The sequence below is a fragment of the Penicillium lagena genome (genome assembly GCF_028827675.1).
Source record: "Penicillium lagena strain IBT 129212 chromosome Unknown utg000001l_segment0_segment0, whole genome shotgun sequence".
NCBI classification, from domain to species: domain Eukaryota; kingdom Fungi; phylum Ascomycota; class Eurotiomycetes; order Eurotiales; family Aspergillaceae; genus Penicillium; species Penicillium lagena.
In genome coordinates, this window is record NW_026623222.1 from 6,108,743 (window position 1) to 6,124,006 (window position 15,264).

The following is a 15,264-nucleotide window of genomic DNA, read 5'->3' on the forward strand; positions in this document are numbered from 1 at the left end:
GTCTACTCCAGATTTCGGGGGAAAAAAAGAAAGTTGAGTAACCGCTGACTGCATCGTGTCGCAATGCCATATCTCAATTGACCAGATTCATGTAATCCGTAATTTGTCTACTGAACGGCCCTACATTATAGTGTGTCCAATCTATGAGCCTTTGACATATGAGTCATGGATCAGACAAGTCTGCAATTAAATACACAATGCGTCATAATCACGGATAGAAAGACCAAACCGGATTTACTGGACCGATACTAGTTTTCTAGACGCTTATTTTCACAGAGTATGTTTTCATGTACTGCACTGTACACGGCTATCAAATATGTTATTCTTGCCGTAAGTTTGAGACTATAGGACTCGCTTATTCCTTTCTTTTTGGTTTTGGAGATTTCTATCAATTCAATACTACTCTAAAGCCACGATATCAAAATGTTCTCAGGGTAGGTACTTGCGTCTCGACCATTGCCTTCTTCTCGGGGTGGCGCTAGCTAAACACGCCGATGGGGCTTTGGACGGAGTCGTCGCATCCAGTTCAGTCGCACTGCCTCTTGATCGAGAACCTTTCTCTTCTGTCGCGTCCTTTTGTCGGGATTCTTTGCATCGTGGTGATCAGATGGCTCTGCTAGCAACGACACACGTGAGCCATGAGAACCATTTCGAAATCGCAGTCGAAGGATCGTCCTAGCTCGTCCCGAAGAAAGTGGAGTCAGGGTATTTTCGTATGCATTGCGCCAATCATGCGCGTTGTAGCGAGTGATCATCTTTCTTTGCGCGGATTCGAAAGTATCACTCAGTAGCGATGTCTGCTCAGACTCGTTTCTCACACTTTGGCGGCGGGACCGGCGAGCGCTTGGAGCCATTTCAACGTGAACAATGGCAGTGAGAAGAGATGGTGGTCGTGAGATGTTCATATTATTTATATTCTGGGTACAGGGATGTGTTAAGACAAATTTCAGCGACCCCAGCCAGACTACGCTCAAGGACATCAAATTTCAACTCTAAGCCAAGTGCCTTCATTTCTGATGTGCATTTTAGAAATATTCAAAGGCATGATGACATCGGCATTGGTCGAAATAATACCGGCCTCCTTCCTCCAAATATAATGGCATGAGATTTCTTACAGCTATGGTTTGGAGTGGTGCTCATGTTAGAAGCAAATTCGTTTGCTGATCGCGTTGACCCCACTATAGTTGATGAGGATTGTCCAACGGTGAACAATTCACTGGAGCTTCAACAAGTTCTCAACCGGACATGAATTTGATTATGAGCCCCATTCAACCAAATACATTCGCCACCATGTATGTGGGGGCGTCCTTGCCCATGGGCACGACTTCTAACATGGTGAACGGAGCGCCAATCATACACCGAGGGGCTCTCCGGTACGAATGGCAAATATTTGATCCAAATTATATAAATACCTGTACATCCCTTGAGGAGAAAATTCGCAAAAGCTTAAGCACAATGACCAAACCCAGTAATGAGAAGCGCATGCGACTGAGGAAACAATGTCGGGAAGCCCTAGCAGCCCACATATGTATGCGAAGCTCCCTCCCCATCTACTTGACGCAGCTAATACTCATAGATGACCGACTTGGCCTCGCCGTCGCTCCCGGAATGGTTCGTCTCCAGCCGCAGCCCGAAGACGGATATTCCTGGTCCGTCACGAAATCAAATGCTACATTGCTCAAATCAAGCCTGAGCACCGGCACGATAAGCCTTTATCAGTCAATTTGTAATGAGCTTGGTCGTTCACTCGAGGCTGTTCCACCACAGATGCTACAAGATTCCCAGCCAAACGCTAGTGACCTTTCAGAGGAGGTGAATAGGATGCCAAATTCCTCACAGATGTATCCTATGCTGATCAGGCGAAAAGGGGCGAGTGAACAGGCAGCGGAACGCAAACGGCTCCTTTACGGAAAAGATTTGCGAACTTGAAGCTTCCAATCTCCAACAAGGAGTGGAATTGGATCGATCTCGCACCCGCCTAAACGAGTCCCTTTGCGACGTTCACAGGCTTCAGGCTGAGGTCAGCCAACTCCGCCACGAAATGCAAACTATTGCGTCGCAAAACGACTTTATGCGAGACGAGCTGGCACAAACTAGAACAGGCATTGCCGGAGCAATACAGACATTGAGTACGTTGCAAACGCAAGGAGATGAAATTGCATTCGACGACATCCGCGACTGTCAATCAACACCCATTGATAGCCCAATGGTGATGAACGGGGTTGGAGCTTGACTTACTATAGTGCGATCGGGATTGCTAATATTGTCGTTATCATGCGTTGCAGGCCACATGGGTCGCTAAGTCGAGGGATGCCACGATAGGAGGGGCAAGTCGAACGAGCCCTTGCGCTTAAATCGTGCAGAGATCTGATTAATGTGGTCCACCACATTGCAAGGCTGATATGAGTATTCACGGTAGCTCAAGGGACATACAGCACGCTGGATTCACTGCCTGAAAGCCAAAAAGTTATATGAGTTAAAATTCAAGGCTCCGTCAGATTCTAGTACACGCGCTCACCTGACTAAAACAAAGAAGGCTTTATTTTTCCACTTTCATCATCTCTGTTGGTTTTTCTCCGCTTCCCTGGTTATTTCAGCTGGCCGAAACTGCAAGATCATTGTCGGACTGCTCAATCGGGGGTACATTCGGTGACTTTTCTAATATGATTGGTTCAATCTGGGACCTTCACGCGGAAGCCCCTTGCATCGGGCCCACGATATCCCGTGCTGGACATCGCACACGTATCGCTCGGCCAGTTGACATCCCCTCCTTCGAAAAGAACATCAAGGTCGTTTCGAGGAAGACCTGGGATCCCTCTGCAACGGTTTATTTCTCTTACCCGAGACCATTCTCTGCCTCCAAGAGTTACTTTTGCAATGGTGCGTCCTAGTTTTGAGATCTCCAGTCCTACCCCTGGGGAACAGACTGTCCTAGGCTCCTCAACTTACCCACCGGAGTACATATGGAATTCTTTCTCTGACTCCCAGCGGAACTCATTTATCTCCACTTTGTTTCCCACCTCGAATGTGGTGAACCTTCAGCACAAGCGACCAGATTCCCCAATTCGACAACTATCTAAGGATCCCTGGAATACCTTTGAGGCGATTGGCGAAATTTTTCAAGATCGGTCACTCCTGCTTGCCCGACACAAATGTGAAAGAGAACGCCTAGTGCATATTCAAAAGCTTGAGCACGGGTCGTGCTCAGCCCCAACTCAGCTAGATCTTATGAACCAGATCTCGCACTCCAGCTTTCTGGCCCTACAAGGATGTTACCTTCACGCGGGGACGACCTTCTTAATCTGGGAACCAGTAGAAGTCTCAGTCGGTCAGATATTGGCATCAAGATGTATGATCACCGGGAGTGAAATTATTGAAATCGTCCGGTCGGTACGTGCGGTTCTATAATATATTTCAATCCGATGCTAATTAATGGCAGGTGCTGGAAGGAATTCAGTATTTATCTGATCGTGGGAGAGTCCTCGCCACCCTGAGTGTGGACAACGTCTTTCTCACATATTCTGGCAATGTCAAGATCGGTACGAAACATAGTAAGATTCGGCGGCTTTCGCAAGGAAGAGACTAATCAATGCCTTCGGCAGTGGGCGTTGAGAATAGCTGCGAAATCAAAGCTTCGGAAATGAATCCTGCAACTATGAAACTATATGCTTTAGCAGATATCGTCGTCAAACTGATGGGTAAGAATAGATCGGTTTATGAATGGGACGATGAAATCCTGGAATTACCTCGTCAACTGGAAAGCCTGTCTTTGGGGGAGCTCTTACAGGTATTTCCGCTCTCTGTAGCATCATATTCCAAACTAATGAAACAGCATAAAACCTTGAACCAGGCGCCGTGTCCAGGAGAATTGAAATTGCTTGTCAATTTAACCAATAAAACCGCCTACCATCGAGTCGACACTTACTCCTTTCGTTTGTAAAGAATTGGACACATTGGGATCCGATTTGCTCACTGGATAAAACGGGGGGAAGATGTAAGAACAATGACTGGTGAGGAAAAGATTGCAGCATTTTGACGAATGTCAGATACTTTCGTCTTCGGCAGACTGTTCTTCCCCGCAATTATAATGAAGACTCGTCTTCAATGTGCTTTTCTGAAGCGGGGAATTGGCTACAATACCTTTGGTGCAGCGATACTCCTTTTCATGCCTGGTTTACGTGGACTTCATGTATACAGTAAGCGAAACTTGGTAGAGTGCATATGACCCGCACAACAATTCTCTGAGACCTGGAATCAAGTAATTCAACTCTTCTCAATGGGTGCATCTCCTACTAGCCAATACGCCTTTGTCTCGGTCTAACACTCTTATCTAGTGGCAAAGAGAAAAGGGGCGAGTTGAACGGGACCTTGTACTTAAAACATGCAGAGAAGCCAGTCAGATTTAGTCCTCAACATTTAGCTCAAGGGACATACGCTGCATTCACTGACTGAAAGGCAAAAGGTTATATCAGTTGAAATTTCAAGGCTTCGTCAGACTCTGCTACGCGCACTGAACAGATCGAGACAAAAAATGGTTCCTGTTTCTCACTTTTATCATCTCTGTTAGGTAGGTCTTTCTCAGCTTCCTTGATTGTTTCAATTGGCCAGAGTTTCAAGATCATACTCTGTGATCTTGATCGTGTGGGTTTGTACAAGGGTCCCTTCTGAGAAAAGCGTCATTCAACCAAAATGTTTTAATACAAGTCTACGTGATTTCTTGACCATAGGCTCCTTGTATATTCTTCTAATTATTCTAAAAATGTATTTTGATTCTTTTACAGAAGTCTCTGAGTGGTCTATCGCATGATACCCATACTCAGAGAGCGGAACCCCATTAACTCAAATACGATACTGTACCCCAGCCACCCTGACCACTTCACAAGCTAAACGTGTGTCTGTAGCCAAGTCTATCACTAGCTGAGCCAGCGAAAGCTCGCTACAGCTTTGCGAATGGAGCCACAAGTACGCTGCTCCGCCTTTAGTGGACTCAGAAAAGGCGAGCCGCGCCTCCTCAGCGAGGAGTTCAATCATCAAAGGATGGTGAGAACTTCGGCAAATTCAATTCTAGTGTGGACAGGGTTTCCGACGAGCTGCCTGGGGTGCGGTTTAGATGGTATCCTGAGACGGTTGGTGAGGAAGAAATGTCCCCTGAGGGGATGCTGCTATCGTTGGCTGTCTCGCGTAGTGTCTGGTGATATCCATGGATGCTGCTAGGCCGCGAAGGAAGATATGGCATTCCCCCTGGAGCAAATTCCGGTGTTCCAACATCTGACGCGACCCGTGAAGGCGTAGAAATAATGTCAAAGAGATTCATATCGCTTGATCGGCGCCGCTGCGTGGGTTCCTGCTGGCAGACACAGGGGTTGGTCCGCGTGAGCGAGCGAAGACGGTTGAGCACGGCGAACTCCAGCTTCAGCTTAATGCTATAGACCACCGTCTTGAAACTGACTTGGATGTAGTGTAGCTTGTACTCCGTGAGAAGGAGTAGGATGTTCAGGAATACGACGAGAATGTTGACCCAGAGTAGGTGGATGATGACTTTGCGGCCTTCGCGACCGCGCACTTTGATGATAGGCTTGAGAGCGCGCCCCGCTTCATGAATGTAGATACCGCAGATGACAAGATCCTGCACGCAGAAGCCAGTCACTTGGATCCGCTCGTATATCGCCGCCGGGCGAGCGAAGCGTGCGCCGCCGTAGTTGAGGCCGAAGAATAGGACGGTCGTTGGGACGTGGAGGATGAAAAAGTTCGTAATGATCATCCATAGCACCCACCGCACCTTGCTCATGTCGGATACGACGAGGTGCAGGCGCGAGTAGAGCACGACAGCTTGACCGGTGACCATGGCGTACCATCCGATCATGAAGAGGATTGACATCGGGAGATTGGGTGCTTGAGAAACGAAGCGGGTCATGGCAGGGATGGCATGCACTAGGATGCCCCAGGATGCGACCTGCATGCTCCAGAAATACAGGCCGCGGTAGTGCTTAAAGACATCGAATGTGACGATCCCCGTTTCTAGGGCATTGTATGCGCCGATCGAAAACATGGATACAATCTCGATGATTGAGATGTTTTCCATCAGGATGGTTCCCACTTTTGGGGGTAGGTTGGTCATGACTGTATCCATGGTCACAGGGGGGAGTGTATACAAAAAATTAGAGATAGAAATAAAGATTACTTCGAGGTTTAAGAGATGAATGGGCGTGGCACCTGGGTTTTTAAGGGACTCTCATGAAGGCGAGATGTGAGTGTCCTAGTAATGAGATTATGGCATAGAAGCTAGGAGCCCTCTTAAGGAGCTTTGAATATACCTGTACTTTTGTCGGGCTCTAGAACTCAGGCTTGAGTAAATTTACAGAGCTTAGTATTGATCCAATTGGACGCTGTGGATCGACACAGAGAGATCTAGACTGTAGAACTGCGACGCGTATGGTTGATTTCGATCCATGCCCAGCCATGTTTGATAACAAGCCAAGTGTACCCCGATTAACTCAGCGATGACACTTTTTTCGCGCAAGCAAGGTCCCTTCAGAATCATGTCATAGGAGAAAAATAGTTTCATAAAAACCGTGGAAACAAATAGCGGGCCGGTCTATCTTCTCGACAAATTATAGTCGATGGACCAGGGAAGTGTTCTGCCGGTGAGAAAATGCGATTGTTCATGAATAGATGGGCTTCAAGCTTCGACCTATTCAGAAACCTTTAGCTGCAGACTTCCGGACGAGCTTACTGGCTAGATTGATTGTGATCAAAGGTGTCCCAGCAGTCCTACGAGAATTCAGATGCAATGGGACACGCCCACCGTGATCTCGCCAGCTATTCGAAGTATAGACTATTGAAAAAGGCTACTCGCATATTCAGAAATATTCTCGGTTGCCAGATTCATTGAGTATTGGTAGCTGCGCGCGGGAAAAAATAAACTTTCGGAAACCGTAGATGCTGGGGCCCACAACGACGGCTCCTACTACTTCCGGAAGCCAGTTGATCTCCAGACGTCATCGCGTCCCAGCGAAATCGCCTGCGTAAACTCATGCAAGACAGAGGGAGCTACTCGTCTAGCCCGCCAAAAAGTGGCAAGAGCTTATCTAAGTTGTCTATCAGTATTAGCAGACTGGCAATCTAATTGGAGAACGGAGAAGGGGGACACGTCAGATTCGAAGAGAGGATAAAGAAAGGCCGATACAGGAGGAGATAGCTGGTAAAACTTTCCATCGAACATATGGGCAGCACACCCACTACTATCATCACAACAGTTCCGGTTGAGAGCCACAATATAGTTTCCGATGATTGCTATCAATCTCTATCGACTGGTTTGCGTGAGTCGTGATTACACTGTCCAGAGAACCAAATACAGCCGATCCATCATCTCTAGAATGGGAGCGCCAGTGAGGTTCACTCAAGTTACTGTCAGAGAACTGAAGAGACAAAGTAGCGTCTATCACTTGGCAGGCGTGATAAGGCACTTTCATATAAGAGCGTCTAGGAGGATAGGACCGCGCATTTACTCTCAGCATACTTCTCGCCAAAAGCTTGCGACATTCCAACATCTGCAGCTGTATCTGAGATCATGGTCCATTCAGCAGGCGTAACCTAACAGAGGCTCGTATTTGAACAGCACGACAGACGAACCACTAAGCCTCGGCGTGTGGATCGTGTCTGGACCCTTACATGTCCCTGCGAAATCATTCTCCAAGCCATGGATAGATGCCCCTTGATCATACTGTCCCGTGGCTCATCGCTGAAGGCTCTTCGCAGTACCATGATATTGTCGGACCACTATCATCCGAAGTGGTTGATTGGTATCTGCTGGTGCTTCCTGTATCTCAGGTACCATCAGAGTGTGATTGTGTCGTTGTACTCTTATGGGGACTGAGACTTGGCAACAAGAAATGCCTCATATAGTTGCCCTGGGAACTAGGATCAGGTACCATCTTTGGCTATTCCCGCAAGATCTAGACCATTCATGGTCAATCGTAGGGCCATAGTAAACTTTGAGAAAGGATATTATAGCGCCATTACTACGGTCGAAAGTAGGATTGGTCGATCAATGCCCTATATGTACACGATCCAGATTTTCTGGATCTTTTTTGTCCAAAGAACAAGCGAATCAGGCGCTGCTCATGTCTCGGGATTCGAAAACTCGTTACAGATGGGAAATTATTGCTGGTGGAAGTCACCGGAACACATCAAGATTGAATTCATTGAAGAAAAATAGTGCAAAAATTGAATTACCTGCATCATATATGAGGCTAGACTGTCCATATGTGAGATCAATTGTAATTACCATGTGCTCTTGCACCTCGCCGTCTTTGAATTTGGCCGATGGTGAGACACTAGTGAATGCATCAAGACAGATTTTGGTGGGGCCGGTCGATCACTTACTCAAGAATCGAACGGCCACTTTTTTGTGCTTTCGCGCCAACGCCCCATGGGGTCTGGTAGAAAATGATTGCTCGATTTTCGGGGCTCATGATCCTGATGCTGGCACAGCTGCTTGGCAGGGGTGAATCAATGCCTTCCCTTCGTTTCAGATGTTCTGCATCGGTCTCCACCTGAACCCTTATAGTCTGAACTCGCTGGCAGGCAGCTGCATCGATCACTTTCTCCCGTTTACATGTGTCTCTCAAAACCAGCAATCCTCTCTTCAGCGGAAAGATCCAGCATGGCAAAGGATCCCAAGCCCGCTCGGATTCGGGCACGTCGCGACTCTGGCAAGGAAAAGCCGCATGCTGACGAACCTGGTGCTGCTTCACGTCATTCTGCTCAGTCGACAACCTCCAGCCCCAATGCTGGCCGCGCCCCTCTCAAACCGGTGCTGAAGCTGCACAAAGATTTGGTATGTTAAACCTGTATTTCTTTGTTGTGCTCGTGTCTTGTAGAGACTTTGCACTTTGTCGTCCTCTTGGAATTACAATGTACTGGATGTTGACAATGGGTTAAGACGCACTCCGTGACGAAGGAGTCCAGAAAGAAAGACTACGAATCGGCCCATCGAAGGTGTTTCAAAGTGATGGACAATCTTGAGCAAGAGTTTCAAAAAGCCCTTGGGGAGAGAGATGAAGAGATAGCCAACAATTCTCAGTTGATGGAACGTCTTCGCACCGAAAAGACCCAGGAGATTTCGAAATTGCAGCAGGTCATTGCGGGAAGAGAGAAAGCCTTGGTCGAGAGTCGGAGACTTGAAAAGGAGCTCTGCCAATTGCAACAGCAGGTAGAGTCCACGAACGCCACCATGCAGGATCAGGTCTCCTGGAACGATATTCAGTTACTCTTGCATCAGACGCACGGCGAACTGGTATCGGCGACCACTCGATTCTGGAACACGATTGACGCCCTCCAGAACAGAAGACTGGCAGCCTATTTGCCAGGTTCTGGGGTGATCCACGGAAATTGGCCGGACCAGAGCGGCCCGCCGGGGGCTCTGAGTCTGAGCCAGAATACCCTTCCTGGTGGGTTCTCCGCATCGAGTAATCTGCCGCTCGTTACTCAGCAGGCACCAGCTCCCACGAATCAGTACGGATCGCTTGTCTAAACTGAAGAACGAAGGATTCAGGGCTTTTGAGAAGTTTTTGACGGTTGTTTGCTATCATACTGGATAGTCGCTATCATACAGCCACCACTCAAGTAGCTAGCTCATGACAGAATCCTTGGCCAAACTCCCACCGTCCCATGACAAGGGTAAGAAACAAACCCATGCTCCGGTTTATCGTTGGCTGTACCCTGGGGTAGAATAAAAATTGTACGTAGACATTTTAGGGCTGCTGACGACATTGACGATATTTTTGCCTCCAGAAATTGCAGCCTGGAACGTAGATTGTATGTTGTGGGCCCATGGCCACTGAACGTGGTTAGCGGCAAGGCCCACCGCCTGGTGGATCATGATCGTCGTTCCGTTCATCGTCCCCACCGTCCCAGAATTCCTCAGCCAGCTTTCCATTGCCTGCGACAAGAGAAATTGTGATCGGATGAAAGGCACAGTCCATGTGCAGACACCCGTGTTTCATTCGGAATTAGGGCAATGGAGCATGGCATGGCGTAGATACTGTTCGGTGGTTGAAACACAATACGCTGATCCATGGGAAGAGACTGAATCAGATTGTTCACGTCTGTGGTCTCCATCTGTCACGTTAGCGGAACAGAGTCGATCGGAACCAGACCTGGACACTGCAAAGCTCTTTGGCTCCGGGAGTTTCACAAGAAACAATTCGCTTGTCTCGTGTGCTTCTATCGTCCATGAAATTTTCTCGCCACTAGGCAAGTAATACCAGTTCCATAAGAATAATTACGAGACGAATCACGAGCTTGGCATGAATGATATTCTGGTCCAGCCCAACCTTATTTTACGAAAGTCAATTGAGTGGGCTATCCGCAGGTCATCAGTATCGGACGCCAAGGAATGCATTCCAAATCAATTCTCCGTCCCCGCCAGTGCTAGCTCGATTTACTTTCCTGGCCTCATCGCGTGAGAATTCTCAAACACCACTCTGGCGTTCTTTGTCCCAAACCCTGAATTCGATGATTCGAATTCGAAGGGGCAGCAAGTTAGAGCAGCGACAAGAAGACCATGAACTACAAAAAAAGCTTATATAATGCGTAAGCCGGTTGGTCAAAAACCGCACTTCAGTACATGCGGGATTCCAAGCCCTGTTCAAGAGAGAGTCTGCGTTTGATTAAAAAAAAAAAGAGAAAAAAAAAACATTGGGAAACAATTGGTCGCAAAGCACAATAATAACATGATGATACTTAAGGGGACACGGGCCGACACCTTGCTCTGGTGTACAGAGATTGTCATTTATCACTGCTGCGAACGAAGCGTCCGCCCGACTCTGTGGCCCTCTGGAGTAGCCTCTTTAGTAGTACGTTCTGCCGGTTTGGCTATCTTCTCTATCATTGTCTCCACGATCGCCAGTCGATTCAGAATTCCCGCCAGATCGTTGCGAACAGTTTCATTCCAGCTGCTCTGGCTATTCAGTGAATTCTCCATAGACCTGAAAAGGAATCAGCGGCTCATTCTTTCTCTGGGGGGGGTCGCATGACTGACTTCATTCGGACATCTAGTCTTGAGGTTGTTAGCAGCAAACTACAAATATTACATCTTAGTGAAGACGTCGGCACTCACTCTGCGACACATTCGAAGGCGATCATATTGCAGTCTCCAGAGAGATCAGGTAGCGGCGGTATTTCTCGTTCATTTCCATTTCTAAACTCCACACTCCAATCTGGCGGAACTTCTTCCTCGCTACCATCCGCTAGGCTGTTCCTTTGCTGGTTGCCAGAGCAGTCATCCTCTTCCTGAATAGAAAACTCATTCTCTGTGGCGTCACCTGCGGCAGACCTGGACAGACTCCGGTTATCCTCAGACTCAGAGGATGTCAAGGACAACGCGCATTGCAATCGGCTCCGAAAGCTCTGTCGTCGATCACCGAGAGTCATTTTTCGAATGGCAACCATCCTTGCGTCTGAGTTGCGATAAGACCACGAATTTTTCGCGCAGTGTTCGTCCAATGTGAAAGAAGAAAATTGGTAGCCTTTTATAGAAAGCTGGACCGCAGAACCGGGAACGGGGCGATTCGCTTGCTTGCATTCGATGGTTGGAAGGCCCACTATCTTCCGTCCATACTTTCCGCATTTGGGGCTCTATTTGGAATGCATTTCAGCCAATCCAGTCAAGAAAAGTTAAAAATATTTCCACGGTTAGGTCTATTGCAGTTCGCCCATGAACTTCACATTGTCTGTCGAAATAACGTTGATAGTCGGCACATCTGTTTATATCGCAAGAGCATTAGCGGGCCTAGATGAATCTTGAAAACGATGAACAGGAAGGGGAACAAATTTTAAACAAGATAAACAGAAAAACAAGAAGAATATGTTTCTCAACGCAGCGGTGGAATCATGGGTGATCACCAAAGAGAGGCTCCCATCGCTGTGTTCATTTCAACGTGGGGTGGATTCTCAACAGAACTTTTCCAAACGTACATCAACAAATCGAGGGCTTGTTGATCTTCAAACCATGGATCAGTGCGAATCGTGAGAGTCTGAGACCAGTTCACCGGACTGAGCCATGGCTCATAACCACACAATGGCCATTTTTCGATGCAACGGTAATATCTTCCTTAGTTGACTGAGCACTGAAAGTATCTTTTAAACTCAACAAACCTACATCAGCGGGTTCACCTTCTGATGTTCTTTTCACCCGTTCCTTACCACTGCGGCCACTTGCCCGAGTATCACCATGTCCCCACGTAGCGCAATAGGCTGGCCAGAGTGGGAGGAGAAAAATCTTCTCCCTTGGCTGGATGCCAATCAGGCGCTGTCGTGGAAAGCTCGCTCCGATGCGTATTATCAACAATATCGGGTGAAACGAGGCGTTGAATCTCTACGAGGGAAAAAGTACCATATTTTGCGGAAGCGCCATCGCACTGGCGCCAGATCTCCTGAACATCCAGGCGATCAAAAACGATCAGGAACCGTTCGCCGCTCGGTGGGTGGTAGGGGTTCACCAGCGACTCTTCCAAACAAAACTTCTGCCCAAAGGAACATCGACAATTGGTTTCAAACAATACTTTCAGCCGAGCCTAGCCATACCGATGACAGCAATGAATCAACTGAGACCAAAAGCTCGAGACCAGGTACGAAATACCTTCTATCCTTCGCTCATTACAAGCTGATCCTTCGTCACAGGCCACGCGACGCCAGTACCCATCCATTACCGGGCGGGAAGAACACGATCGTCATCTTGGATTTGGGACTATGTACATCGTGTCTGTGCAGCCAGGAAGCTGAGATACCAGTGAACAGAACGTCCATTCGGCAGCAGTCTATTGGCATTGGAGCCGCGCGGGTTTACGTGGTGGTGTCGAAGCAACCGGGATAACCTTTTCAATAAAAGATTCCCGGTGCATATTGCTATGATGGAAGGCTGGTACAGGTCAGCAATGGAGCTGCAGGATGAGGAATATCGGCCCTGTTGCATGCATACCTTCTTGTATTTTCCGGAAATACGAACATTCACCCTTCCTTGGAATTACAACAGTACCTAGGGTGCCCCAAAATCAAAGGTTGAGCATTGGAATACTGTTGTAGACGCTCTCACAAACTGCCCGCCTACACATTCTTCGTTATTGTCTCTTTGATCCAGGAGCATGTCAATATTTTCTCATGCGGCCTGCAAAATACTAAGGGCTGTGTATATAATCTCTCACGAAGCCGAGATGTGAGTGTCCTCGTAATGAGGTTATGACATATTAGCTGAGCGACTTCCTGAGAAGGTCTGAGACTGTCGGGACTCTTATTGGTCTCGAGAGAATATACTTGGTTGCGTTTCCAGATCTCTGAACGGGCTCAATTGGATGGATGGGTCGAAAGCAGAGTGATCTATAGTGTAGAGGGTGAGGCATAGCATTGATTTTCGATCTACGCGCTAGTCATTTTTGACGTGAAGCGAAGTTTTTTTTTGTCAACTTAACAATGGCATGTTCTCGTGCACCTGAAAGCAAGAGTCCTTAGACTCCAGAGGAGAAAGGCAGTTTCACAATGACCGTGGAATCAAGAGCGGCACCGTCGAGCACTGGCTGAACGCCAAAGTCATCTTGAAAAATTGTTTGCGATGATCCATGGAACGCTCGGTCGAGGTGGAAACACGATTGTTCATGAATGATGGGATTTAAGCTCCCAACTTTGTCAGAAAGCTTATCTACAGACTTCTGCTCCAGCTCGGTCTCTACAGTTCTAAAAAAACTCAGAAGAATTGAGGCATACTTGCCACAATATCGCCATTCTGTCAGAATATGAGATTTATAATGTTGTATTGGTATATCCAGAAATATTCTCGGCTCCAGAATCGGTGAGTACCGGTAGCGACGAGCCCGTGCTTGAAAATAGACTTTCGGGCCCGTAGATCCTCGGGCCCACAACGCCGACAAGTGCCATTTCCGGAAGCCAATGGGTCTCTCAGCTTTTATTGGAAACCAGAAAATGTGTTTACGCCAACCCATCTGGTCTGTCCAGAATTGCCATACATTTTTACAAGCTGTCTGCTAGGGCTATCAGACTGGTGGTCGAAATGGAGCGGGGGTGAAAGGAGGAAGTGTCGGATTCGAAGAGAGAGTCTAGTCATTGGGGGAAGGTTGATGCAGGGGAAGATAGCTTCTAGAACGTTCTATAGTCCAGATAAACAAAGACGCAGCCGCTCGCCACTCGACAGAGGAGACAAGGTACTATCTTGTGAGAGCAGCTAGGAGAACACGATCATGGATCGGTTTTTGGCGTATCTCTTTTTCGCCGGATTTGCGTGATATTCCAAATTATTCAACTGCGCCAACCGTACCCGTGATAGCGGCCCTTTCTGCAGGCCCAAGTGACAAATATCTGTTCCATCCGCACTCCGGACGGCCCAACAGGTCTGAGCTTGTGAATTGTGTCTGGACCGTTGCACAGCCTTGCAATTTCTTCTCCGGGCCACAAATAGAAGCTCCTTCATCTACTGTCCCGTGGATCATCTCCGAGTTTTTCATCGCAGAACCGTATTATCATTCAAGTGTAGTATTTGATTGGCAGCTACTGGTGCTTCTTGTATTCCAGGGTGCCATCAGAGTTTATTAGTAGTGTTGCAATCTCATGAGGTGGAGTGACGATCAATAAAGACCCCATACAATGAGCCTTGGCGGCAAAAAATGCCTCACATAGTTGTCCTAGAACCGAAGCTCACGTTCTTGGCCTTATCAGAAGGCCAAGGCTTTTGATGGTCAGATGTAGAAGCCCGGTGAGTTTTAAGCACATTGGATCGTTGTACCATGGGCGAGATTGTCATTGATCCATCAGACTTGTATTTTAGATATCAATCCTGCTCTAACAAAGCCCAATACGTACTTTGATTTGAATCTTTGGGATTTACTGCTGAACAAAGGAGCGAGAAATGCCGCTTGTCGAACTCAAATTTCATCGGGTTTTTCAATCGGGGAGCCTAAAGGGTGAAAATCGTATAGAATAGTACAAGTCACGTTACCTGCGTTATACCTAAGGCCAAAGGCCTTTCTGGCACGGAGAATCGCACACAGCATGTCTCTTCCTGACGGGACCATATGCTTCATATTGAGTTTCGTCGTTCTCGGGGTGGCCAGAATAGTCAGAGCCCAAGTTACCGGGGACTATTCTTCCAGCACTTCTGACAATCGGGCAGTAAAGCTCCTCGTTCTGGGTTCAATTCTCTACTTGGTTGGTTGTCCATTGCAAAGCGTTGTAGAGAGGGAGCGAAAGTCTACG

At 47.7% G+C, this 15,264-nt stretch overlaps 6 protein-coding genes across 6 annotated transcripts; 4 read left to right on the forward strand and 2 right to left on the reverse strand.

The window, feature by feature from the left end:
- Positions 1–1,455: 1,455 nt before the first annotated feature.
- Positions 1,456–2,233, forward strand: N7510_002691 (uncharacterized protein; the record flags this gene model as incomplete). The annotated part of the gene is made up of 3 exons (XM_056974618.1): positions 1,456–1,528; positions 1,577–1,812; positions 1,868–2,233. The coding sequence occupies 3 exons, from the start codon at positions 1,456–1,458 to the stop codon at positions 2,231–2,233; spliced, it is 675 nt and encodes a 224-aa protein (XP_056839735.1).
- A 644-nt stretch (positions 2,234–2,877) lies between these two features.
- N7510_002692 (uncharacterized protein) lies at positions 2,878–3,586 on the forward strand (the record flags this gene model as incomplete). The annotated part of the gene is made up of 2 exons (XM_056974619.1): positions 2,878–3,390; positions 3,440–3,586. 2 exons carry the CDS (start codon positions 2,878–2,880, stop codon positions 3,584–3,586), a joined length of 660 nt encoding a protein of 219 aa, XP_056839736.1.
- Positions 3,587–5,023: 1,437 nt separating this feature from the next.
- On the reverse strand, positions 5,024–6,130 carry N7510_002693 (uncharacterized protein; the record flags this gene model as incomplete). Its single annotated transcript, XM_056974620.1, has 1 exon — positions 5,024–6,130. One exon carries the CDS (start codon positions 6,128–6,130, stop codon positions 5,024–5,026), a length of 1,107 nt encoding a protein of 368 aa, XP_056839737.1.
- A 2,535-nt stretch (positions 6,131–8,665) lies between these two features.
- On the forward strand, positions 8,666–9,535 carry N7510_002694 (uncharacterized protein; the record flags this gene model as incomplete). The annotated part of the gene is made up of 2 exons (XM_056974621.1): positions 8,666–8,839; positions 8,945–9,535. The coding sequence occupies 2 exons, from the start codon at positions 8,666–8,668 to the stop codon at positions 9,533–9,535; spliced, it is 765 nt and encodes a 254-aa protein (XP_056839738.1).
- A 1,263-nt stretch (positions 9,536–10,798) lies between these two features.
- On the reverse strand, positions 10,799–11,454 carry N7510_002695 (uncharacterized protein; the record flags this gene model as incomplete). The annotated part of the gene is made up of 3 exons (XM_056974622.1): positions 10,799–10,991; positions 11,045–11,062; positions 11,123–11,454. 3 exons carry the CDS (start codon positions 11,452–11,454, stop codon positions 10,799–10,801), a joined length of 543 nt encoding a protein of 180 aa, XP_056839739.1.
- Positions 11,455–12,235: 781 nt separating this feature from the next.
- N7510_002696 (uncharacterized protein) lies at positions 12,236–12,877 on the forward strand (the record flags this gene model as incomplete). The annotated part of the gene is made up of 1 exon (XM_056974623.1): positions 12,236–12,877. One exon carries the CDS (start codon positions 12,236–12,238, stop codon positions 12,875–12,877), a length of 642 nt encoding a protein of 213 aa, XP_056839740.1.
- Positions 12,878–15,264: the final 2,387 nt, after the last annotated feature.